Source organism: Palaemon carinicauda, chromosome 1 (genome assembly GCF_036898095.1).
Source record: "Palaemon carinicauda isolate YSFRI2023 chromosome 1, ASM3689809v2, whole genome shotgun sequence".
NCBI classification, from domain to species: Eukaryota; Metazoa; Arthropoda; class Malacostraca; order Decapoda; family Palaemonidae; genus Palaemon; species Palaemon carinicauda.
Genome location: NC_090725.1, coordinates 236210322 through 236236334, shown reverse-complemented (window position 1 = coordinate 236236334; position 26013 = coordinate 236210322). Strand labels below are relative to the sequence as shown.

The 26013-nt window shown below is 43.4% G+C and overlaps 1 protein-coding gene across 1 annotated transcript in view; it reads right to left on the bottom strand.

Annotated features, from left to right (window-relative positions):
• LOC137638504 (KICSTOR complex protein kaptin-like) overlaps positions 1 to 26013 on the bottom strand; it is a 92145-nt gene that overhangs the window by 22918 nt on the left and 43214 nt on the right. The window contains exons 7-8 of the mRNA XM_068370606.1: positions 25658 to 25787; positions 11274 to 11435 (exon numbers count right to left, since the gene is read on the bottom strand). Of these exons, the coding sequence (XP_068226707.1) occupies positions 11274 to 11435; positions 25658 to 25787 (292 nt within the window). The remainder of the gene's footprint in view (positions 1 to 11273; positions 11436 to 25657; positions 25788 to 26013) is intronic.

Genomic DNA, 26013 nt, shown 5'->3' with positions numbered 1-26013 from the left:
GAAAAGCAAGATGCTATAAGCCCAAGGGCTCCAACAAGGATAAATAGCCCAGTGAGGAAAGGAAATAAGGAAATAAATGATACAAGAAGTAATGAAAATTAAAATATTTAAAAAAAATAACATTAAAACGGATATTTGATATATAAACTATAAAAGGACTTATGTAAGCCTGTTCAACATAAAAACATTTGCTGCAAGTTTGAACTTTTGAAGTTCCACTGATTCAACTACCCGATTAGGAAGATCATTCCACAACTTGGTCACAGCTGGAATAAAACTTCTATAGTACTGTGTAGTATTGAGCCTAATGATTGAGAAGGCCTGACTATTAGAATTAACTGCATACCTAGTATTACGAACAGGATGGAACTGTCCGGGAAGATCAGAATGTAAAGGATGGTCAGAATTATATAAACAATCTTATACAACATGCATAATGAACTAATTGAACGACGGTGCCAGAGATCAATATCTAGATCAGGAGTAAGAAATTTAACAGACCGTAAGTTCCTGTCCAACAAATTAAGATGAGAATCAGCAGCTGAAGACCAAACAGGAGAACAATACTTGAAACAAGGAAAAATGAAAGAATTAAAATAAAAGATTTGGAAGTAATATTTATTTTTCCTAGCAATACAAACCTGGAGCTCTTTACTTAGGAGTGTTATTTTGGCGAAAGCTGAAACCAGCTGATAAACTTTTTATCAGGGTGTAACCACCCACCGCTAGTTAGTGGAAAGGGGGGGGGGAAGCGGGGTAGGTTAACCCTCCCGCTCACACCAGCACTAGCGAATAACCATCACTTTTGTAATTGCGGCAGGACTTTCAGGGAGTTGGTGCTGGCGGGTCAGTATGTGTAAAGAGCTCCAGGTTTGTATTTCTAGGGAAAATACAAATTACTTCAAAATTGTTATTTGTTCCGGTGCAAAATACAAACATTCTGCTCTTTACTTAGGAGAGACACCTTTAGGTGGGTGGAAGTCCAAACCAACTGGCTGGCAACTGTCCCGGGACAGCCTCTGTATAGTGATACCTTGAGGGATCCTGCACCAAGGGATAACGGCCTGGGCAATCATTGGTGAAGAATAAGGAATTAATCTGTTGGAACATATATCGTAGCTATTCGGGCCGTGCCCTCTACTAATGTATATTTCTTCCTGCCTCCCCCTGACAGGAGGACAGGGACATAACATATATACATGTATATGAGGTTGTCTAAAGAGAGTGAAACTCACCCATAGAAGAACAAGGTCAGCTGTGCAGAGTTCCCCCGAATGCTGCACCCCAAGAGGGGAAGATGAAGTAGGAAGTGGCCAGTCACTGCCACATTCATCCTAGACTTACTTCGCGGGTAACCTCCGCCCTCGAACCTCTGATACTTGTCCCACAAGGGAGCCGAGGTATTTAGATCATGTTATGAGCATCCACCACGGGGACATCTACCTGTCGTCGAGGTGTCTGAGGCCCATGCCCTTTCTATTACTCATCTGATCCAAGAGGAGATTGAGTTCTTCGTGATTCTCCTCTTGGTCTTCCCCATGCTGACGACAGCTTGGTGATCTGGGGTCAAATTCTTCTCAACCTTATGAGATATAACCTCATTGATATAACCTCATTGTCCTTACAGGGCATAGTAACAGTCGATCAATATCGTTTGTTACCAATCGGAGACTCCCAATCTGAAAGGCCCCGAATCTAGGATTTGCTAAGGACGGATTTTAGGTCTGCAACAAACTCGGGGGTGAAACTGAGTGTGACTTGCCACCCATTCTCCTGAATGTCTGATGTCAAATGGAAGACCTTGTAGCTCCCTGACTCTTCCTGCAGAAGTCAGGGCCAAAAGAAAACTGTCTCTAAGGTCAAGTCTTTATCCAAGGCTTGACGTAGAGGCTCATAAGGGGCTACTTTCTGTGAACGTAAGACCCTGACAACGTTCCAAGGAGGTGGTCTAACTTTTGACTGAGGGTAGGAACGCTCAAAGTTCTGTATGAGGAGTGACAATTCCGACAAGGAGGAAATGTTAACTCAATTCAGTTCGAAGACAATGTTCAAGGCTGAACGAAAGCCTTTCCCCCACTAAAGACTCTGCTACTGGTGGAATACCGGCACTGAGTGGAGAGATACAACGTCCGTAACCTCCACCACAAAAGACGGACCACTTCGCCTGCTCCACAACAGACGACAACTTCCAGAGGTATCTTGCCATGCGTCTAGCAACCGGCTTCAAAAAGCCTCTCTTGCGAGTAGTTGCTGGATAGCCTTCAGGTGTGAAGACATAGCGATGGTATGGCTTGGTGGAAAATCTTCACGTAGTTGTCTGAGTAACTCGGGAAGTGGAGGGAGCTCTCTCGGTGCTTCTATGAGCAGATGTAGAAGGTCCAGGACCATTTTGCATGCTGCCACAGCACAGCTAAGAGGGTCAGTGCTAGATCTGTAATGCCCTTACCCTGTTCAATGACCTCCTTACTAGGCAGGAGGAAGGGGACGCATGGACGTCCATTTTGTCCCACAGGTGTTGAAAAGCATCCTGCAAGAACACTTGTGGTACCGGTACTGGTGAAAAGTACACCCACAGTTCCAGTTTAGGGATGTCGTGGACAGGTCGAATGCCCATTCAGAGCAAACTATCTGACTACTGCTCAGATTATTCGCCAGCACGTTCTTCTTGTGCGGGATGAAGAGTGCTGTAAAGTCTACCAAATTCCCTTCCGTCCACCTGAGGATTTTCACAGCTAGCAGGCATAGGTGCTGTGACAAGGTCTCTCCTTGTTTGTTTAAGTGGGACACTACTATAGTGTTGACGCTCATCAGCACTACATAATGCCCTGAAAGGAGTTAATGGAAATACTTGAGGGTCAGGCAGGCTGTCCTCATTTCTCGACTGTTATGTGGCACCGCCTTTCGGATTCGGACCAATGTCTGGATTCCGTCAGGTGTAACAGATGAACCCTTCCCCCTTCTTTTTAATGCATCTATAAAGACCAACAAATCCAGGGGAGGAGAGAGTCGTCTACTCTGAGGAGATTGGTGTCTAGCACCCACCAACTCGGGTCTCTTTTCTGTTCGGGTCCCACTGGTAATAGGGTACTCAAGGACAGTATGTGGAGCCAGCCATGGGGCACTAACTTCTCGAGGAATGTTAGATGCCCAAGCCGTTTTGCCACTGGTGTTAGCAGTTTGCCTCTCGGGAGAAAGCTCTGCCGGTACTTGATCCTCTGACAAAAAACCCTTACCTATTATGGTCTTGACCAAAGGTGGGACAGTCTGGGGATGGTCGGTCTGTGAGGGGGAGGTTACCTGCCATCCCTCTTCACAAGGGTGAGCGTTGGCAAGGCGAGGATTAGTAAGGTGCGCTGACTTGGACACTTCTTCCAGTTTGTCCTGCTGGGAGTATATGCTCGTGAGGTTAAGAGCTACAAAAACAGAGCCTTTCAGCTCTTAAATGTAATTGCTATCTGTGTGCACTTGCGAGGGGCAAGTCCATGATTGTGTGGCAAAACTGCTAGAGCGCGCTTCTTCCAGTTTGCCCAACCGCTAGATGAGAACTGGAATTGTACACTGGTTTGTGCGCTTTCCCCAGTTCTCATGGGCAACAGATCTTCCCCTGCATGCCTTTCTCAGCCCACCCAGGTACCGAGACCTAGGCCTCACCTTTATACCTAACCATGCTTCTTGTTTTAGCGGTTCTTGATTTAAAGACTCGCCCAAGAGAGCATTCAGTGTAGCAGAAGTGGAGTGCCTCTCTTAGTTAGGCAAACGAGCTTCTCCGCCCACTTTACTCGGTGAATTTGTGCGCAACACCATGCAAGATTTCCTAGCGAAACTAGTGTGTGTTAACGCCCGAGTAAGATGGACCAGGGTATTTTCCTACGAATTGTCTCCCGCAGCAGCCTGCATTCGTTCATAACAGGCTATTAAGACTGCCGGAGATAGGTTGTACCAGTGCCTGAGGAAAAATTCTTCCCCATCATCGATGGAAAGGGCTCTGAGCTACCTGGTCAACCAATACCCAGTAAGATGTCAACAATACCTCGGGATTGTCTCTATTGCCCCCCCCCCCCTTAAAGGTTAGCCAGTTCCATCGAATGGAACAAGTGACCTAGAACTTCCAGCGCAAAGTCAATCCTCCTCGGTTCCTCACGAGGGGTATAGAGTTTGCCTAGCAAGTAACATCTCAAGTTGATGTCAAGAAGTGCAACAGTTTGCACACACCTGCTCTGAAATGGGGGGGGGGGGGATTAACTAAACTGCCACCAACGCAATGGGAGTTGGCAGAGTAAGTACAATAAAAACGGTAAACCAGGGTAGCCAGTACTCCTTAGCAGAAGAAGTTATTACAGCGAATCTCCTAGTGATTGCTTACAGGCAAGAGACCGGTCGGCAACGACCGATCGCACACAACTACTTCCGAAAGGTAAGATTGAGATGTATCTCCAATCTATTGTTGGACAGGTAATGTATGCATAAGTCCATCTAGCCTGAATTGTTAGCAGTGTCCGAAACTCGGTTGGAGAACGTTGATAAACGTTCGTAACTGAGACGACCTCCTCCCTATGAACGATGAAAATGTTTGTATTTCTTTGTCTCCGATCGGCAAAACTAGAATAAGTTTCAAATTTCCCTTTTCAGGAAACCGATTCACTTATGTGAAGTTTCTGGTCTCAGTATTATTATTGTAAATTGAGACCTCCAATCGGAAGTTAGGAAGGACTGCCTGGTTACGGGAAGGAAAAAGAGTAATGCATAACCTGGTTCCCCGTAAGGAATATAGCCATCAACACTAATGATTTATTAGAACGGAGTTCTAATTGTAAGATGGTGTATAGTCCTAGTCGGCAGCAAGATTGCTTGGCCAAATATGCGCATGGCCGTCTACGGCCGCGCATGCGTACCCTCTTTGCCTCCAGGTAAACGTTTGACAATGAGTTTGAGACCGCTTGAGGGAATAATGTATGTGCGAGGAATAACATTATTGCCAAAGGAATTTGATCGTTGACTAGCTGTAATCTTAATATGTGTAAAACAATACATACAGCTAGTTTCACGATTATAACTCTGTTGTTTGCCTGCCTTGTGGGTGAGGCTTGCTAACGTTCATAAACGTAACGAGAAGCTGACAAAATTGTCTGGTTGCCTTAACGTTCGTAGATGTAATGAAAAGCCGACATTCGTCTGGCCACCCTGTGTACGAAGCTTGCTCTAGTTCGTAAACAAGAGCAGAAACTAACAAGCTTGGGACTACAAGCTTAAGATTATAACCGTGTATACAAGGGTATAATTGTAAGCTCTTTATTTCATCGGACAACGAAGTCTAAGAAAATAACCCAGAAGGATTATACTTCATGAAACTTGGTGTCTAACGAGAACTCGTTGTATTCAGGGACACACTGATGCATGCGGCAGACTCAAGCCATCAGTAGTAAACCGTATTGTGGCAATAACCCTGAGGTTTTGTCTTGGCGAAAGCGCATGCGCCAAAGGAGTTCGTTTCAGCCTTTTAAGAATTTTACCAAATGTCTGTAGTTATGTAAAACTTCTCAAGGCCGAGAGATACCCATGCAAAAACGATGTCTTGAACAAAAACGATGTCTTGAATGAAGTGTTTGTTGTCACAGAAAGCTTTTGTACAGGGTTGCCAGCGAATGCTGGCGAGCGTTTGTAAACGTTGGCGAGCGCTTGCGAGAATCAATGAACGCCATCTGATACTATCAAACGGTGGCGAGCGCTCACAAAATGCTGGCAATCGCCCACGAATGCCAGCGAGAGTCCATGAACAAGAATATAGAAAGTGCCAGCAATCTTCTTTCTAGCTAGACCCAGTAGCGTACGCTACTGTAGCTTTGGCAAGGAGGGATCACAAACTCACTACGGGCAAACCTAGCCAGGCGAGAGTCTTGCGCAAGGCGTGGGTCTCGCACGAGGCGAGTGCTACGGCGATGCGAGACTCTCGCGTGCAGCAAGGGTCTCGCATGCAGCGAGAATCTTGTGCGAGGCAAGGGTCTTGACAAAGCGAGAAATCCCTCTTAGTACTCCTACCCCCTCCAAAAAAAAAAGGGAGAAGTGAGTAGATTTATGTCATTCCCTTGAAGGGAACAAAAAAGGCTGTGCTGAACTTGATCAGCTGTTTCTCTCTCGTTAGCATTAGAAACTATGAGGCGCAGGCCCAAAAGACCTTGGCCTCACAAAGCTTTAAGAGCTTTGTTGTGCCCAAAAGCACGATGTGACAATAACCCCGAAGACTTAAGGCCTACAAGACTCGTGGATGGGGAAGGAGGCGGCCATAAGCGGCCGCTCAGAAGGGTGTTGCATTGTCCTTCCTCGGAAAGTCGGATTGCGCAACACTTGAAGGCAAACCTTCCAGTCGTACAGGTTGCATCTCCTCCCTTCGGGCGAACCGGCTAAAGGAACAGCAACCCGCACAACCTCTGGAACAAAGCCGAAACTTGTTTCCGAGACCTACGGTCCCGTCACAAGTCACTCCGAGGAGTACCTGTCAGCCACTGCTCATGGCCGCTCACCAAAGCAGAGCGAACACTGGGTGAGCAGCAGAGGTAGAGGCCATGGCCTCTTGCTACCTCCCTTGCTCGGGGAACACGTGAAAGGAAAGCAGCTCAAAAGGAAATTTAATAAACATTAGGCCACTTGCTTTTAGCCGTAACCGGTTAAAAGGGTGTTGTCGGGAGAGAGACACTACGTTTTTACTGAGCCTAAATAAAAAGTGATGGTTAGTCACTAGTGCTGGTGTGAGCGGGAGGGTTAACCTACCCTGCTCCCCCCCTCCGCTAACTAGCGGTGGATAGTTACACCCTGACAAAAAGTTTATCGGCTGGTTTCAGCTTTCGCCGAAATAATACTCCTAAGTAAAGAATGGAAAGTTTGTATTTTGTACCGGAACAAACATTTCTTCAGAATAGATAGATCACCAAAAATCTTGAAAGACTTTCTCAATAAGCCAATTTTTTGTGCAATTGAAGAAGATAGACCTAATGTGTTTCTCAAAAGTAACTTTGCTGTCGAGATTTACACCTAAAATTTTAAAAGTCATTCAAAGTTAAAGAAACATTATCAATGCTGAGATCAGGATGTTGAGGAGCCACGGACCTTGACTTACTTACAATCATACTTTGAGTTTTGTTAGGATTCAACTTCATACCCCATAATTTGCACCATGCACTAATTTTAACTACAGTGATACCTCGGTACTCGACCATAATCCGTTCGAGATCCGTGTTCGACCTCCGATTTGTTCGAGTACCGAATTTTTTTTCCCCATAAGAAATAATGGTATATATTCTATTCCGTTCCCAAGCACTCGAACAGGCCCAAAATATTAATAAAACGTGTACCTAAACAACAATAATTATCTAAATGTGTATGAAATTGGTCAGAAAATCCTATAAAACAATTTTAAACCATTTACTGTACTAAAATAAAACAATTTTAAACCATTTTCTGTACTGTAGTGAACATACCTTTGAGCAGCGGTTCGATGGCATACAGGGATGGATGTGGAGAGGATGGAAGGGGGAGGTTACTGCTTGGAAGGAGAGTCCCCTTCCATGATGTGGCGGGGTAGTTCTCCTTCAGGAGTTGTTTCTCTCTCCAATGAAAGGGTGGGCAGATCTATTTCAGGGGTTTCTTCTCTTCTTTGTCTCTTCTTTGGAGGAGAAACAGGCTTTGATGTAGCAGCTTTCTTTTCTTTTGTGAAAAACTGGTCTATTGTTAATTGTTTCTTCCTCCTCTGCAGTATTCTTCGAAAATGATACATGACACTATCATTAAACATATGCACTGCCCGGTTTGCTACTGCAATTTCTGGGTGGTATTTTTCAGCAAAAGCCTGCACATCTGCCCACTTGGAACAAATTTCATTGATGAGAGAACTTGGAACATCCTCCCTTACCTCATCCTCTTCTGAAGATTCCTGCTCCACAATCAGATCCTGCTGCTGTTGTTGTTGCAGGTGCAACAATTCCTCCACAGTCAACTCGGTAGAATGGCTTTCTACAAGCTCATCAATATCATCCTTGTCGACCTCAAGCCCCAAACTCCTGCCCATGACAACAATTTCCTCAACGACATCAGTGTCATCAGAAATTACAGGGGTAGCAGTGCTTGGACCCGCCTCTGGTTGGAAACCTTCAAACTCCCTCTCTGTGACACATGATGGCCACAGCTTACGCCAGGCAGAGTTCAATGTCCTATAGGTCACACCTCGCCAAGCTTGGTCAATCATGTTAACAGAGTTGAGGATGCTGAAGTGTTCCTTCCAGAATTCCTTTAGGGTCAACTTCGTGTCACTGGTCACTTCAAAACACTTTCTGAAAAGGGCCTTGGTATAGAGTTTTTTGAAGTTTGAAATGACCTGTTGGTCCATGGGCTGGAGTATGGGAGTAGTATTGGGGGGCAAGAATTTGATTTTGATAAAGCTGTATTCTTCTTTCAAGTCATCCTCGAGACCTGGAGGATGTGCAGGAGCATTGTCCATAACCAGAAGACATTTCATTGGCAAGCTCTTTTCAATGAGGTAAGCCTTAACCTGGGGGGCAAACACTTCGTTTATCCACTCAGTAAAGAATTGTCTTGTGACCCAAGATTTAGTGTTCGAGCGCCACATAACTGGTAGTGCACTTTTACAAATATTATTTCGTTTGAACACCCGGGGGTTGTCCGAGTGGTACACTAACAAGGGTTTGATCTTGCAATCGCCACTTGCATTTGCACACAGCAACAATGTTAGCCTATCTTTCATTGGCTTGTGACCTGGCATCTTCGTCTCGTCCTTGGTAATGTACGTATTGGCTGGCATTTTCTTCCAAAATAACCCAGTCTCATCACAATTAAAGACTTGTTGTGCGATCAAATTTTGTTCATTTATGTACCGATCGAATTCCCCCACGTATTTATCGGCTGCAATTTGATCCGAACTAGCTGCCTCCCCATGCCTAGTAACACGATGAATACCTGTTCTATTACGAAACTTTTCAAACCAACCCCTGCTCGCTTTAAATGTAAATGAATCACTTTCACTGGTACTCGGACTTTTCTTCACTAATTCTTCATAGATATGCAACGCTTTTTCACAAATGAACGCTTCACTAACACTTTCCCCGGCCAACTGTTTTTCTTTAATAAATATTAAAAGCAACTTTTCCATCTCCTCAATCACTTGTGGCCTTTGCTTAGTTACCGCCGTAACTCCCGTTGCAACATTCGCCTTCTTAATCATTTCTTTATGCTTTAAAAACGTAGAAATGGTCGACTTCGCCATTCCGTATTCTACCGCTAAATCGGACACTCGTACACCATTCTCATATTTCGCTATAATTTCCTTCTTCAACTCGATCGTTGTTCGCACTGTTTTCCTCTTCTCCTTCCCCTTAACACTCATTACTTTCTTGGGACTCATTATGAAAGCTAAAAAAGCAATTAAAAGCACTGAAAATCACTAAATCACAACGAATGCTGATCGCGCGTTGTCTGAGTGACGCTCTCGAGAGAACTGATGCTTCCCGAACAAGCGAGAGTGGCCGAGATGGCGCGATCATCACAAAGCCCATGCGGTCGTCACGTGTTCGGCTGGTCGAGTACCGAATTTTTGGTCGAGCACCGCAGCAAAAATTTCTCGAAAATTTTGGTCGAACTCCGAATTGTTCGAGTATAGAGTCGTTCGACTACCGAGGTATCACTGTAATCTCTATTAAGGGATTCAGCAACCCCAGATCTACATTCAGGAGATGGAATTGATGCAAAGAGAGTAGCATCATCTGCATATGCAACAAGCTTGTTTTCTAGACCAAACCACATGTCATGTGTTATTGTATGAAAAATAATGGGCCAAGAACACTACCCTGAAGAACACCAGATATCACATTCCTATACTCACTATGGTGACCGTCAACAACAACTCTTTGCGATCTATTACTTAAAAATTCAATAATGATGCTGAGAAACGACCCACCCACTCCCAACTGTTTGAGTTTGAAAACAAGGGCCTCGTGATCAACACGGTTAAAGGCAGCACTAAAATCAAGGCCAATCATATGAACTTTCTGACCACAATCAAGGGATTTCTCTACACCATTGGAGATTGTAAAATGGGCATCACATGCTCCAAGGCCTTTACGAAAACCAAATTGCAAACTAGGGAACAGATGATTACCTTCAGCATACCTATTAAGATGTTATGCCAAAAGACATTCAAAAACTTTAGATAATATGGGAGTTATGGAAATTGGGCAGTAATCACTTGGACTTGAGCTACCAAAAACACATTTACATAGTGGAATAACATTACCAATTCTCCAACAAGCGCTAAAAGCTCCTCTTCTTGCTAACTTGCACAAAATAACAGATAACTTTGAAGCTAAGAAATTTGCAGTCTTATTGACCAAATTCTATCTTCTCCCTTAGTTTTAAAGATATAGCATTGATGTTTGTTATATAACTTAGAAAGACATTATATAGCAATAAAATAGATCCCCCTTTCCAATTTTTGTTCAGTATTTTGTTTTTAGTGTTTTCTCTGATTTGTAAGGTTTATTTCCTACCATAAGGAAAAAATTCTTATCTAGCAAAAAAATTACTTAGAGAAAACTTTATATTATTGGAGGTCTAAATCAGGTCTATATAGGGTAGTAATCTCAGGTCTTAATATTAAGTATCAGGGGAGGACATAGAATTAGAAAAAGACTCATTTTCAGGATAAATCGCCCTGGTGTCGCAAAACCGAAGGTAAAGAGGCAAAAATCCTATCCAGTTTGGAGATATCCTAAGTCACCTTATTAAGTGGTATGAATGTCAAAGCCCTGTCCTTAAAAAACGGCATTAGCCAGCCGGCCCCTTAAGGCGAGTCTCCTAAATAATAAACGAGGCTTTGTATTTGTGTTGGAACAAATGAAAAATTTGGAAAAGTTCTTTATACATCACCTCCCACCACCAAAAAAAGTCCCAGGTGCAATCAATGTGAAGAAGGTATGAGTAAGCAAGGGGATGGTGCTTCTCCCCACTATCACCGGTAACAACCGGAACGGTTGGTAACCTCTCAGTAAAAGTTTCAAAGCCATATGCCTGCTTGTGTTGATTTCTATCTCAAGTTTGTATAGTTGTGAAAATACAAATTACTTCCAAAATTCTCATTCTATCTACAGTGTAGCTTACTGTAAAAACATTGTAAGTGATACCAAGTTTAATCCCATAAGGGGGTAATATGATCTAAAATCATTTATGATTTAATAATACTTTTATACCAAATAGTACTAATGTAGACTTACCTGAAAAATGTGTATGCCAATAGTTGTCATGACAATAAGCTGTAAGGTACCATCACCCATAACATCGCAATGAACCATTGCCAAAACTGGACAGGGTAATGTCACTGAATGGTAAAGCTCCCACTGCTCAATTTCTTCATTATTCTTGTAAATAAGAATGACCTGCATAATAACATAATCTTTAATTTAATTTTACTTATCTTCAGACTTTCACTAAAATGTACACAATATTTTTCACAGTAAAAAGAACTAAATATAAATTGTAATTCATTGTGAAAATGCTAATTTCTGATAGGCTTCACTCCTATGTTTAAAATATTCAGAATTTACATTAACTGTCTGCAAACAGTTAATCTTACATAAAGTAAACAAATATTGTGGAATTAAATCTGGTTTAATCTTTCATTTACATAACCTTTGTTCATTGGGATTTCATCAATGTTTTCAATCCAACAACACCTTACGCAGTGAAACTTCAAAGATCAACACTAATGTTGGGGCACTGCGTAGGTTTTTCCTTAGTTTTATAATCAAGGGGTTTTGACAAAGGAAAATCCTATTTCTGAATATCTTGAAATTGCATATTAGCCAAAACATAATAAGCTAGTGAAGAAGACATCTTTCTCACAGCAGGAGTTTTACAGATGGAGAAAAGATCAGCTTTTTTTAATGAGGTCATTAGAATACAGATAGTCCTAGTTGGAAGGGACTTGCTGGTCAGGGTATTTGAAACAAACTACCTTCTGAGGATTTAGATCTCTGTAGGTATAGTTGCAGAGTAGACACCGGATAACTCTGAATGGCGATCAAGTTTGTCATCGGAAGACGACAATCTACGTCTTTTCCATTCAGGTGATAAATGACCCAGCAGAAATCAAGGTTCTTCTGCTAGTTTCTTGGTACTTTGGACAAAGGGAAGGGCATCCTTCTTACGTCCCGAAGGACGGACAGCTTCCAAGAATGGTGATGTCGGGGCATCAAGGTCAACCTACACAAGAGAGGTACCCGTAGGTGTACCTGGAGTGGGTACCCTTTGTGCGAGCCAGCAAGAGCCAATATCAGTCATTACTTGAAAGGAGTACCTCCCAAACTCAAAGTAGACTACCGTATAAAGTCCTCAGGATGTCGTCAACCAGGGTCTACACCTGGAACGGATTTAAAGGACTCTCTCTGAGAAGGAAGTCCACCAATTTCTCTAAGGGAAACTGATCAGGCCTTACCACTTACAATTGATCTGATTGATTGGTTTTGGGTTTTCTGACATCCTGACATATTACCCCTCATGTGCTTCTCCTAAAGTTAGATTAAAACCGCCATCAGAGGAGGTAAATGGGGAAGAGTACCAGGTGTAGGAGGAAGAGGTCTGATCAATTTCACAGAGTTAGAACAAGACTCCGAAGGAAAGGAGTCATGCTGTGGAGGATTGATTTTTATTTTATTTTTATTCATGTGTTGTTGTTTGCCAAATCAAGAGAGAGAGAGAGAGTGTGCGTGTGTGTCAGCAAGCAAAAGGTAGTAAGTGTATCGATTGTTTATTGTGAGAAAGACTGTTGGTATAAATGAGGTTGTTTGTTTGTTTTCAGTTAGGTTAGGACAGTGGTAAATGTTTCGGAGCGAATGCTTTTTTTGATTGACTGCGACTTGAGGCAGTTGTGTGTGTGTGCATGCTGGATTTAGATATTTATTTGATTTTGACCAGCGTTGGAAGTGATTTTTTATTTTTAAGCTGTAATTCCTCCTTTGGAGAGATTTTTTTTATGAAATTGATTGTTGACCTGGCTTGAGATAAGGAATTTGACACGACCACTCAGAATTATATAATTGTTGATGACCCGGACCATATGGACTTTCGATTGCTGTTGTTGATGATGATGATCACTACCCCAATCAGGGAGGCAGTTGTGGCAAATTGCCACACAGTGTAGTGTGTTACCCACAGAGCTGTGGTAGTTTGCTGTAAAGGACAGTTCGCCTTTCTGTGGACGACACTTTTGGTGTCAACATAATATATATATACTTATTACATATTGGTTGTGGTCTATTTTAGTTTTAAGTTTTGTTAGGGTTTATTTAATTGTGGAAGGGTTTTGTTAATTATTTTAGTTTTAAAGAATATAGTATTAAGGTCATGTTTTGTTTTTATGTCCTTTTTGTCCAAGAGTCCCGCTGCTGATAACGTAAGGGGAAAGTTTGTGTTGAGGAGACTATTGTCAGTTAGAGTGATTCAAGGGTATGGAGGTTGTTCTTACAACATCCCGCCACATTATTTTGGCGCCCGAACAGGGACTGCCGAGGTGGGATTGGAAGCTGGACTGTTGGACGAAGGACTGATAGGATAAGAAATTAGATTAAGGTTGATGAAAATGGAAGAACAATTAAAGATATTAAGGAAGGAATTGCGGTTGACTAAGGAGCGAGAGAAGAAGTTATTGCTTAAGAATGCGAGGCTGAGTTGTGAGAATGAGGAGATGCAAAAAGAACTGAAAGCGCTAAAGGGAAGTGTTGAGAAAGTGGAAGAAGGTTTTGAGATTAGGATGCAAGAGAATGAGGCACGAATGGAGAAACGAGTGGAAGCTATGATGGGACAAGTAATGAGGATGATGAAAACTTTCATGGGTGAAGGTGCAGTCGGAGGAGTGGTTTCTGCTTCAGGTAAAGGGTTGCTGGTGGAAGAATAGGTTAAGGTAAGTGATAATGGGAAAGGAAGTGATAGTGATAGTAATAGTGATAGTGAAGTTAAAGGGACTAGGTATAGTAAGGATGAACAGAAAGGTGAGAGGAAGGATGAAAAGAAAGGTAAAAGTGATGTGAAGAAAGAGAAGAAAAAGTGTCAGGATGAGAGCAAGGATGATCGTGAAAGTGGTGAGTAAGAAAAGGGCTAGGAAGAGTATAATCAAGGATAGGAGTATGAGTGTAGAATTAGATTCTTTATATTCTAGCGAAGAAGTAGGAAACAAGAAGGAAGGTAACAGTGATGATAGCAGGGAGAATGAACGTGATGTGTGTAAGACTGTGTTTATGAGAGAGGTACCTCGGTGTGAAAGTTTCAATGAGCATAGTAGTAAGGATGTATACGAGTTTTTCAAGGAGTATGAGAGGTATTGTCAGGATAAGTATGGTGATAGTAAGAGAGTTTGGGCTAGGGAGTTAGGAGAATATTTGATGGTATTTGTTGATGATGTATGGTGTGATAATGAGTGTGGGGAATGTTGAATATGATAGTGTGAAAGGTAGGATAATTGAGCAGGTACAATGTATGAAAGGGAGTGTTAAGTATAGGCGTAAAAATGATTTTGATGAGGCTCGAATGAATGTGGGTGAGGCTATTTCTATGTACGTATGTCAGTTAGAAACGTTAGCAAGGAAGAAGTATGGAGATGAAGGTATAAATGAGAATAAGGAGTTAATGAGGAAGTTTTTGGCAACAGTACCTGAGAATGTGTGTGAATTTATTAATTTGAAACGGAAGGAGAAAATGAGGTGGACACAAGAGAGATTGACATGGGATGATATACTAGAGACAGTTGAGGATTGTGAGTTAGATAGGTGTATGAAAGAAAGTAAATCTGTGAGTGTAAGAACTGGAATGGAAGAAAGTGTAATAGAATTTGGTAGTTATAAGAATGCAATTTTGAGAGGGCCAATGAGGATAGCTGATCAGGTAATAGATAGGAGTGTTAGGGCAAGTAACGGAGGAACTGTGCAAGCAAATGGTGGATTTAGGCATGGTAATTGGCGCAATAGAGATAGGAGTGTGAGTGAGCAATGAGATATGTCAGATAGTCGTGTCCATGATGAAAAGTGATATAGGTGTGGAAAGGAAGGTCATAAGAAGAATGAATGTAGATGGGCTCTAGGTGCTTGTTTTGGATATGGTGAGGTAGGGCATAGAATTAGCGAGTACAAGAAAGAGAAAGGGGTAAAATGTTATCAGTGTGGTATGACTGGGCACATAGCGAGTGGATGTCGTAGTAATCGTATGAATGTGATTTGCGGCAATTGTGGTCAGAATGGGCATTAAGCGAGGATGTGTAGAGAGCAGCGTGCTAAATGTACTGAATGTGGTGTAGATGGGCATATAGCTAGGGTTTGTAGGAAGAAGGGATTAGGCCAACCAGGATGTTCGTGAAACTAGGTAGTCAGAGGGTTCAACTGGGCAAGTCCTCCTGTGTGTGTGTGTGTGGAAGGAATAGGATCAATGTTCGTGAGAATGGGATGAATAATTGGTAGGAAATGAGTAAGTATGAACCTAGCATGCATGAGAAGTTAGGGATGGAAAATAAACAATTATTGTTAGTTGAATATAGGAAAAAGAGGCATTTGAAAGTTTTAAGCGAGGAGAAAGTGCAAGGGAAATTTATAGGTATACGTAGGAATCTGAATATGCATGACAAGGGTGTAATGTACAGGTGAGTATGGAAGATAAATGTGTTAATACAGATGAATCATGGCTGAGTATGAATGATCCTATAGTGTGTGTGGTTTTTCCTTAGATGATGTAAAAGAAAGTATGACGAATGAGAGATAGGAGAATGATAAGTAGTATGGATAAATCTTTTATTAAAGTAGAAAATGGTTTGGATGAAATGGATGAATTGTTGATGGAAATAAGTGAGATTTTAGGGCCAGATGATAGTGAGGTAGATAGGATAGTGCATGATATATTAGATGATAGGGATTTAGATAGGAATAGTATTAATGTAGCAAATGATTGTGATAGGGAAGAAGTGAATGAGAGTGTATGAAGTCCCTGTTCTCGACTCAGACTGGGTTATGAAAAAAAATTAGGAAAGTGTTTTGTGAGACGGATTTGGCAAAGTAAGAGGGGAGGAATGTGGGGGATTGATTTTTATTTTATTTTTATTTATTTTTTGTTGTTTGCCAAATTGAGAGAGAGAGAGAGAGAGAGAGAGAGAGAGAGAGAGAGAGAGAGGAGAGAGAGTGTGTGTGTGTGTGTGTGTGTGTGTGTCAGCGAGTGAAAGGTACTTAGTGTATCGATTGTTTATTGTGAGAAAGATTGTTGGTATAAATGAGGTTGTTTGTTTGTTTTTAGTTAGGTTAGGACATTGGTAAATGTTTCGGAGCGAATGCTTTTTTTGATTGACTGCAACTTTAGGCAGTTGTGTGTGTGCACGCTGGATTTAGATATTTATTTGATTTCGACCAGCGTTGGAAGTGATTGTTTATTTTTGAGCCGTAATTCCTCCTTTGGAGAGATTTTTTATGTGAAATTGATTGTTGACGACCTGGCTTGTGATAAGGAACTTGATAGAACCACTCAGAATTGTATAATTGTTGATGACCCGAACTGTATGAACTTTCGATTGCTGTTGTTGATGATGATGACGAAGATGATGATAACTACTACCCCAATGTGGGAAGCAGTTGTGGCAAATTGCCACACAGTGTAGTGTGTTACCCACAGAGCTGTGGTAGTTTGCCGTAAAGGACAGTTCGGCTTTCTGTGGACGACAGTTTTGTTGTCAACAAAATATATACTTATTACATATTGGTTATGGTCTATTTTAGTTTTAAGTTTTGTTAGGGTTTATTTGATTGTGGAAGGGTTTTGTTAATTATTTCAGTTTTAAGGAATATGGTATTATGGTTATGTTTTGTTTTTATGTCCTTTTTTGTCCAAGAGTCCTGCTGCTGATAATGTAAGGGGAAAGTTTGTGTTGAGGAGACTATTGTCAGTTAAGAGTGATTCAAGGGTGGGAGGGTGGTTCATGCAACACTGTACGCCTGCCATTGGGGGGTCAGCCACTCTTCACATTCCTCACAGGAAGAAGCTTGTGAGCAATCAGGCCCCCTGCAGTTTAGACAAGGAATGGGGATCAATTAACAACATGCTCATGAATGTTCCACAGCTACAATCAGTAACTCCTGGACAGTTCCGTATATCTACTTTCAGTTTCTCCATTGCTAATACACTTCACAGACACTGAAAAGAAAAAGCATTGTGTATATGTGTATTTACAAATGTGTATAACATGAGTATATTTCCTTTATTTCTTATGGGATATGTTGTTTTAGCTTACGAGTTCCCTCTCAGAATGATTTAAGCTCGCAAATCAAGGTAGCACTGTAGTGAGAAATCGGGACGGGAGAGGCTGGGAGAAATGTTATTTTCATTAGTAAAATAAATTTTTGAATATACTTACCCGATGATCATGTAGCTGTCAACTCTGTTGCCCGACAGAAATCTACAGTCGGGATACGCCAGCGATCGCTATACAGGTGGGGGTGTACACAACAGCGCCATCTGTGAGCAGGTACTCAAGTACTTCTTGTCAACAAGAACTCAATTTTCTCCTCGGTCCACTGGTTCTCTATGGGGAGGAAGGGCGGGTCCTTAAATTCATGATCATCGGGTAAGTATATTCAAAAATTTATTTTACTAATGAAAATAACATTTTTCAATATTAATCTTACCCGATGATCATGTAGCTGATTCACACCCAGGGTGGTGGGTGGAGACCAGCATACATGTTAACAAAGAAGCTAAGTATCCCGTATTTCATTTTATTAGTTATTCAAAAATAACATAAAATAAATAAGTACCTGGTAAGGAAGACGACTTGAACCATTACTCTGCCTTTATTAAGTACGTCTTCCTTACTGAGCGTAGCGGTCCTCTTAGGATGCTGAACGACTCTTAGGTGCTGAAGTATAAAGGGCTGCAACCCATACTAAAGGACCTCATCACAACCTCTAACCTCGGCGCTTCTCAAGAAAGAATTGACCACCCGCCAAATCAACAAGGATGCGGAAGGCTTCTTAGCCGACCGTACAACCCATAAAAAGTATTCAAGAGAAAGGTTAAAAAGGTTATGGGATTATGGGAATGTAGTGGCTGAGCCCTCACCTACTACTGCACTCGCTGCTACGAATGGTCCCAGGGTGTAGCAGTTCTCGTAAAGAGACTGGACATCTTTGAGATAGAATGATGCGAACACTGACTTGCTTCTCCAATAGGTTGCATCCATAACACTCTGCAGAGAACGGTTCTGTTTGAAGGCCACTGAAGTAGCCACAGCTCTCACTTCATGTGTCCTTACCTTCAGCAAAGCAAGGTCTTCTTCCTTCAGATGAGAATGTGCTTCCCTAATCAGAAGCCTGATGTAGTAAGAAACTGAGTTCTTAGACATTGGAAGAGAAGGCTTCTTGATAGCACACCATAAGGCTTCTGATTGTCCTCGTAAAGGTTTTGACCTTTTTAGATAGTACCTAAGAGCTCTAACTGGGCAAAGTACTCTCTCCAGTTCGTTCCCCACCAAGTTGGACAGGCTTGGGATCTCGAACGACTTAGGCCAAGGACGTGAAGGAAGCTCGTTTTTAGCAAAAAACCGAGCTGCAAGGAACATGTAGCCGTTTCAGATGTGAAAACTATGTTCCTGCTGAAGGCGTGGATCTCACTTACTCTTTTAGCTGTTGCCAAGCACACGAGGAAAAGAGTTTTTAATGTGAGGTCCTTAAAAGAGGCTGATTGGAGAGGTTCAAATCTTGATGACATAAGGAACCTTAGGACCACGTCTAGATTCCAGCCTGGAGTGGACAACCGACGTTCCTTTGAGGTCTCAAAAGACCTAAGGAGGTCCTGTAGATCTTTGTTGGTGGAAAGATCCAAGCCTCTGTGGCGGAAAACCGCTGCCAACATACTTCTGTAACCCTTGATCGTAGGAGCTGAAAGGGATCTTACGTTCCTTAGATGTAACAGGAAGTCAGCAATCTGGGTTACAGTGGTACTGGTTGAGGAAACTGCATCGGCCTTGCACCAGCTTCGGAAGACTTCCCATTTAGACTGATAGACTCTGAGAGTGGATGTCCTCCTTGCTCTGGCAATCGCTCTGGCTGCCTCCTTCGAAAAGCCTCTAGCTCTTGAGAGTCTTTCGATAGTCTGAAGGCAGTCAGACGAAGAGCGTGGAGGTTTGGGTGTACCTTCTTTACGTGAGGTTGACGTAGAAGGTCCACTCTTAGAGGAAGAGTCCTGGGAATGTCGACCAGCCATTGCAGTACCTCTGTGAACCATTCTCTCGCGGGCCAGAGGGGAGCAACCAACGTCAGCCGTGTCCCTTTGTGAGAGGCGAACTTCTGAAGTACCCTGTTGACAATCTTGAACGGCGGGAATGCATACAGGTCGAGATGGGACCAATCCAGCAGAAAAGCATCCACGTGAACTGCTGCTGGGTCTGGAATCGGAGAACAATACAACGGGAGCCTCTAGGTCATCGAGGTAGCGAACAGATCTATGGTTGGCTGACCCCACAGGGCCCAAAGTCTGCTGCAAACATTCTTGTGAAGGGTCCACTCTGTGGGGATGACCTGACCCTTCCGGCTGAGGCGATCTGCCATGACATTCATATCGCCCTGAATGAACCTCGTTCCCAGCGTGAGCTTTCGATCTTTTGACCAGATGAGGAGGTCCCTTGCGATCTAGAACAACTTCCTCGAATGAGTCCCCCCCTGCTTGGAGATGTAAGCCAAGGCTGTGGTGTTGTCGGAGTCCACCTCCACCACCTTGTTTAGCTGGAGGGACTTGAAGTTTATCAAGGCCAGATGAACCGCCAACAACTCCTTGCAATTGATGTAAAGTGTCCTTTGCTCCTGATTCCATGTTCCCGAGCATTCCTGTCCGTCCAATGTCGCACCCCAGCCCGTGTCTGATGCGTCCGAGAAGAGACGGCGGTCGGGGTTCTGAACAGCCAAAGGTAGACCTTCCTTGAGAAGAAAGCTGTTCTTCCACCACGTTAGAGTAGACCTCATCTCTTCGGAAACAGGAACTGAGACCGTCTCTAGCGTCATGTCCTTTATCCAGTGAGCAGCTAGATGATACTGAAGGGGGCGGAGGTGGAGTCTCCCTAACTCGATGAACAGGGCCAGCGATGAAAGTGTCCCTGTTAGACTCATCCACTGCCTGACTGAGCATCGATTCCTTCTCAGCATGCTCTGGATGCATTCTAGGGCTTGGTTGATCCTTGGGGCCGACGGAAAAGCCCGAAAAACTCAACTCTGAATCTCCATACCCAGGTAGACAAAGGTCTGGGATGGGACGAGCTGGGACTTCTCTAAATTGACCAGGAGGCCCAGTTCCTTGGTCAGATCCATAGTCCATCTGAGATTCTCCAGACAGCGACGACTTGTGGGAGCTCTTAAAAGCCAGTCGTCTGATGGAGCCGGACAAAAGATCATGGTACTGCTGCACCGTCTGTGAACTGTCAACCATGGGGAAGCGAGGAAGTACAGCGACAACCCGAAACTGTCTAGACTGTCTGGGTAGTACAGACAACTCTTTATCGGGTTGCTGAGGTTGCCGCACCGCGTCACAAGTCACCTCTGCTGGTTGTTGAACGTCTTCCCAGTGACACACTGACTCCGTAAAAAGAAATCCTCTATCAAGGACTAAGCTTGGACTGCATGTCTTGCAACAAAGCTCAAGGTCTATGGGAGCAGGTGTGGCAACAGACGGGGTTAGCAACTGAAGCGGAACCATTTACCCTCCCTGGAAGCATGTTATGCTTAAATAAAAGTCCATAGGAGGCTAAGCAGCTTAAGGCTCCTCTCCAAATGACAGAGTCCCCAAGGGAATATCAGAAGGAGGGAGAACAGCACTTTCTCATCTACAGGAACCATATCCGAGAAAAGCTAAGTTCTCTCAGTGAGGGTTTCACTGGTGCAAAAGCAGCAGACCAGAAGGCAACGTTATGAAACTGCTTGACAGTCTGTGAACTGTCAAAAACTGAACTGTCAACCACAACAGGAGCGTGAGGACATACAGCACTGGTGTATAAGTAGCAGACCAGAAGGCAACGTCATGTAACTGCATGACAGTTTATGAGTTGGCAACAACCAAAGATGTGTGGGGAAGCCTCAACTCCTGCCTGACTAGTTTGCTGCTGGCGAGTGGCGGTAACCACAGTGTGTTGCGGAGGCTGACACACCGTGTCAAAACACGGCAGCTTGTGGTAGCTCCCGCACGGCAACGGAGTGCTCTGTGTGTGGGAGTCATCAAACATCTGGCAGGGTTGACTGTGCATGGGTGGAGGAGCTCTCACAACAAGAGTGTGAGAGCATGAAGCCATGCCGGGCGCACAACCGTGGGAGGTGTAGGCCCACGGGTGCATCGTCAACCTTCGCAGTCGGAGTGTGGGAGCTGGCAACAACAAAAGCAGAGTGCTGGTGCGTGGGAGGGGCTGCGGTGGGTTGAGGAGCATGCGGTATGGTATGCAGAGCATGCTGTAAGCTATGCAGAGCATGCTGTAAGGTATGCAGAGCATGCTGTAAGGAATGCAGAGCATGCTGTAAGGTATGCAGAGCATGCTGTAAGGTATGCAGAGCATGCGGTATGGTATGCAGAGCATGAGGTAAGGCATGCGGCTCATGCTGCATGGTATGCGGCTCATGCTGCATGGCATGCGGCTCATGCTGCATGGTATGCGGCTCATGCTGCATGGCATGCGGCTCATGCTGCATGGGATGAGGCTCATGCTGCATGGAATGAGGCTCATGCTGCATGGGATGAGGCTCATGCTGCATGGTATGAGGCTCATGCTGCATGGAATGCGGCTCATGCTGCATGGTATGCGGAGCATGCTGTAAGGTCTGCAGAGCATGCTGCTTGGGCTGAGGAGAATGCCGCATAGTGCTGGAACCCGGCAACTCCTGATGCGGCAGCTCACGCATGCTAGCAGATGGTGCAGCAAGAACATGCGTCTGGCAGTGAGGACTGCGCATCGGTGGAGGAGCTCTCACAGGTGTGGTGTGGGAGCAGGCAGCCGCAGTATCTGCTGAGCGCACAACATCGGCGGGTTGTAGGTAAACAGGCTGCATTGTCAACCTTCCAGCATGATACTCCTGCATGAAGGAGCAAGCTGAGACTGTATAGTCTGCAGCATGGACCACTAGGGTCTATGAAAGACAACAACAAACGGAGCTACTGTCCGTTGTGACTGAGGGTCTAAAACAGCTGGTGCGGCAACAGACGGAGTTACTGCCTGTTGCGGTACCACCTAGCCTCTCTTAGGAGGTGTGCAGTTGTCGTACTGCAGCGAGTCCGAACTGACCCAGTGGCTACACCTAGGCCGTTGGACTTGCGCGGAAGGGACCGACTTGCACTTAAAAGCTGCAAGATTTGGTCCATGGTTTCTGCGAGAAACCTCTTCCGCAGACGAGGAATAAATGGGCTCTCTCGTCTTTGTGTGGGTGGGGTGATCACGTCGGCAACGTGTGTAGATACACCCGAAACCACAGAGGGAAACGTCTGTTCGTCGATCAAGGCCTGAGGAACCCATAAGTCCTTCGACATTACTTCTCCCCTGGGCTTGGGAGCTTGTAAGAGGTCCCAGACTAGGTGAACCACTGGCACGAACAGACGAACCCTCGAACGCAACACTGTAACACTTTGCGCATATCACTTTATCACTTTTGATTTTCTGTTTGCACTTATTTCACTGAACTCGAAACTTTAAGTGGTTTGTACCTGAAACACGCAATCCTATCCTTCATTAAAAGGTAGTAATTGCAAAAACAGTATTACAATGTAACAGAAAAACATAATGAAAGATAAAGAATTCAGTGGCTGGAAAAGAGACTAAACACTAGATCAAATAAACTACGTTTAAAATCTCTCACCGCATAAAGCCTGGGAACAAGAATAAAACTCTAGAAACGTTTTACCTTCTTCCCCTCTATCGACTAGGGAGAAGAGCAAAAAAAACGAGAGAACAACGTTACCCGCTTGAACGAAACGTTTATCCTCCTCTCTCTCCCTCCGTCTCTATCTCTCTCTCTCTCTCTCTTGACTTAGAACCTGAGAGATGAGCCCAATTATATATATCGTTAAAACATATTATTTGTTAAAGGAAAAAAAAAAAACAAAGGTTTCCCAAATAAAAAGCTCCTTTATTAGAATTAAAACCATTTAAGCTAAGAAAGAATGAACGAAACGCTAGAATCGGTTTACTCTTACTGCAACGTGAAACCGTGAATACTCTCTCTCTATCGTAACGATAGAGCGCAAGTTGAACGTTCTGAACGTCAACAACTGCGGAGACTAAACAAAACGTTAGTTCAACTTTGAAAACAGTACGAGACTTATCAAAGAAATTCTTTCAAAAACATAAAATTAAAATAGCATAGATTCTTAACAGGAAAAACGATATGACGAGCTCAATGTTAATTAACTTCGGTTCCAAGTAAGGACCGCCTACTATTAGGAAAGGTCGCATATTTTTTTTTTTTTTTTTTAAGGAAAGTTAATCGAAGAGGCCTATAAATGGCGGAGAGATATAAAATAAAAAGTGAAAGAGAGTCTATACTCTCTTCGACACCAACACTTCCGTCTAAGGGAAGGGTCGGCCATTTAAAAGTGAAAGAGAGTCCATACTCTCTTCGTCACCATAATTAATTCAAATTAATTCCAAAAGCTTGCTAAGCTAAAGATAAAGCTTCCTGAATAGCGAAGGCTAAACTCTAGAGCAAATACATCACCAAATCGTGAGCAATAACTCCAGAATCAACAGCGTATCCCAGTAGGTCTAGCCGGTGGCACGACAGAGGAAAAATTGAGTTCTTGTTGACAAGAAGTACTTGAGTACCTGCTCACAGATGGCGCAGTTGTGTACACCCCCACCTGTATAGCGATCGCTGGCGTATCCCGACCGTAGATTTCTGTCGGGCAACAGAGTTGACAGCTACATGATCATCGGGTAAGATTAATATTGAAAAAGCATTGTTTGCACATAGTTCTCTATACCCCACTGCATTTTTCAGTTGGTAACAAATGGTTTTCCATGTATCTGTAAAATTCTTATTTATCTTTTATTTTGGCCGAGCTTTTCATTTGCAGAATGAATAAGACATGAATGTCAGGTATGCAATAGAATAATTTCAATTAGAAATTAAGTTCATCTATAGTACATACATACATATACCAAGGCACTTCCCCCAATTTTGGGGGGTAGCAGACATCAAACAAATAAAACAAATAGGGGACCTCACCTCTCTCTACGTTACTCCCAGCCTGACAAGGGACTCAACAGAGTTTGGCCAGTACTGCTAGGGTGCCACAGCCCACCCTCCCCCGTTATCCACCACAGAGGAAGCTTCATAACGCTGAATCCCCTACTGCTGCTACCTCCGCGGTCATCTAAGGCACCGGAGGAAGCAGCAGGGCCTACCGGAACTGCGTCACAATTGCTCGCCATTCATTCCTATTTCTAGCACGCTCTCTTGCTTCTCTCACATCTATCCTCCTATCACCCAGAGCTTTCTTCACTCCATCCAACCAACCAAACCTTGGCCTTCCTCTTGTATTCTCCCATTAACTCTTGCATTCATCACCTTCTTTAGCAGACAGCCATTTTCCATTCTTTCAACATGGCCAAACCACCTCAACACATTCATATCCACTCTAGCTGCTAACTCATTTCTTACACCCGTTCTCACCCTCACCACTTCATTCCTAACCCTATCTACTCGAGATACACCAGCCATACTCCTAAGACACTTCATCTCAAACACATTCAATTACTGTCTCTCCGTCACTTTCATTCCCCACAACTCTGATCCATACATCACAGTTGGTACAATCACTTTCTCATACAGAACTCTCTTTACATTCATGCCCAACCCTCTAATTTTTACTACTCCCTTAACTGCCCCCAACACTTTGCATCCTTCATTCACTCTCTGATGTACATCTGCTTCCACTCCACCATTTGCTGCAACAACAGACCCCAAGTGCTTAAACTGATCCACCTCCTCAAGTAACTCTCCATTCAACATGACATTCAACCTTGCACCACCTTCCCTTCTCGTACACCTCATAACCTTAATTTTACCCACATTAACTCTCAACTTCCTTTTTTCACACACCCTTCCAAATTCTGTCACTAATCGGCCAAGCTTCTCTTCCGCGTCTGCAAACAGTACAGTATCATCCGCAAACAACAACTGATTTACCTCCCATTCATGGTCATTCTCATCTACCAGTTTCAATCCTCGTCCAAGCACTCGAGCATTCACCTCTCTCACCACTCCATCAACATACAAGTTAAACAACCACGGCAACATCACACATCCCTGTCTCAGCCCCACTCTCACTGGAAACCAATCGCTCACTTCATTTCCTATCCTAACACATGCTTTACTACCTTTGTAGAAACTTTTCACTCCTTGCAACAACCTTCCACCAACTCCATATAACCTCATCACATTCCACATTGCTTCCCTATCAACTCTATCATACGCTTTCTCCAGATCCATAAACGCAACATACACCTCCTTACCTTTTAAAGGAGGTGATGAATAAAAATTACCCCTCCTAGCCTAAGTAGACTACAGTACTGTACTAGTATATAAGAAATAAAATTAGTGCAACTTACCTGTCCATATGTTCCAATCAACACTTCAAGTTCACCATCTTGATCAATATCACAGACAATACAGCAAGTAACAACATCATTGATGTCTGTATCCTCAAGTAAGCAGCCTTGACATTTATCAAAAACATCCCTGAAAATAGAACTACTATAGTTTCAATCTCCTGAGACATAAATAACTTTTAAAATTAATTTTACAAGCACACTACCAAATTTACAGCTGCCAGATGATACAATGAGGTTACTAGAAATAAAAAAGTTGAGTACAGGCCTATAAATTCATATTTTTTGTATCAGCCAGCCGGACTAGTTACCTAATAAAGTTACTAGCCAATCAGAAAATCAATTAGCAAAAATGT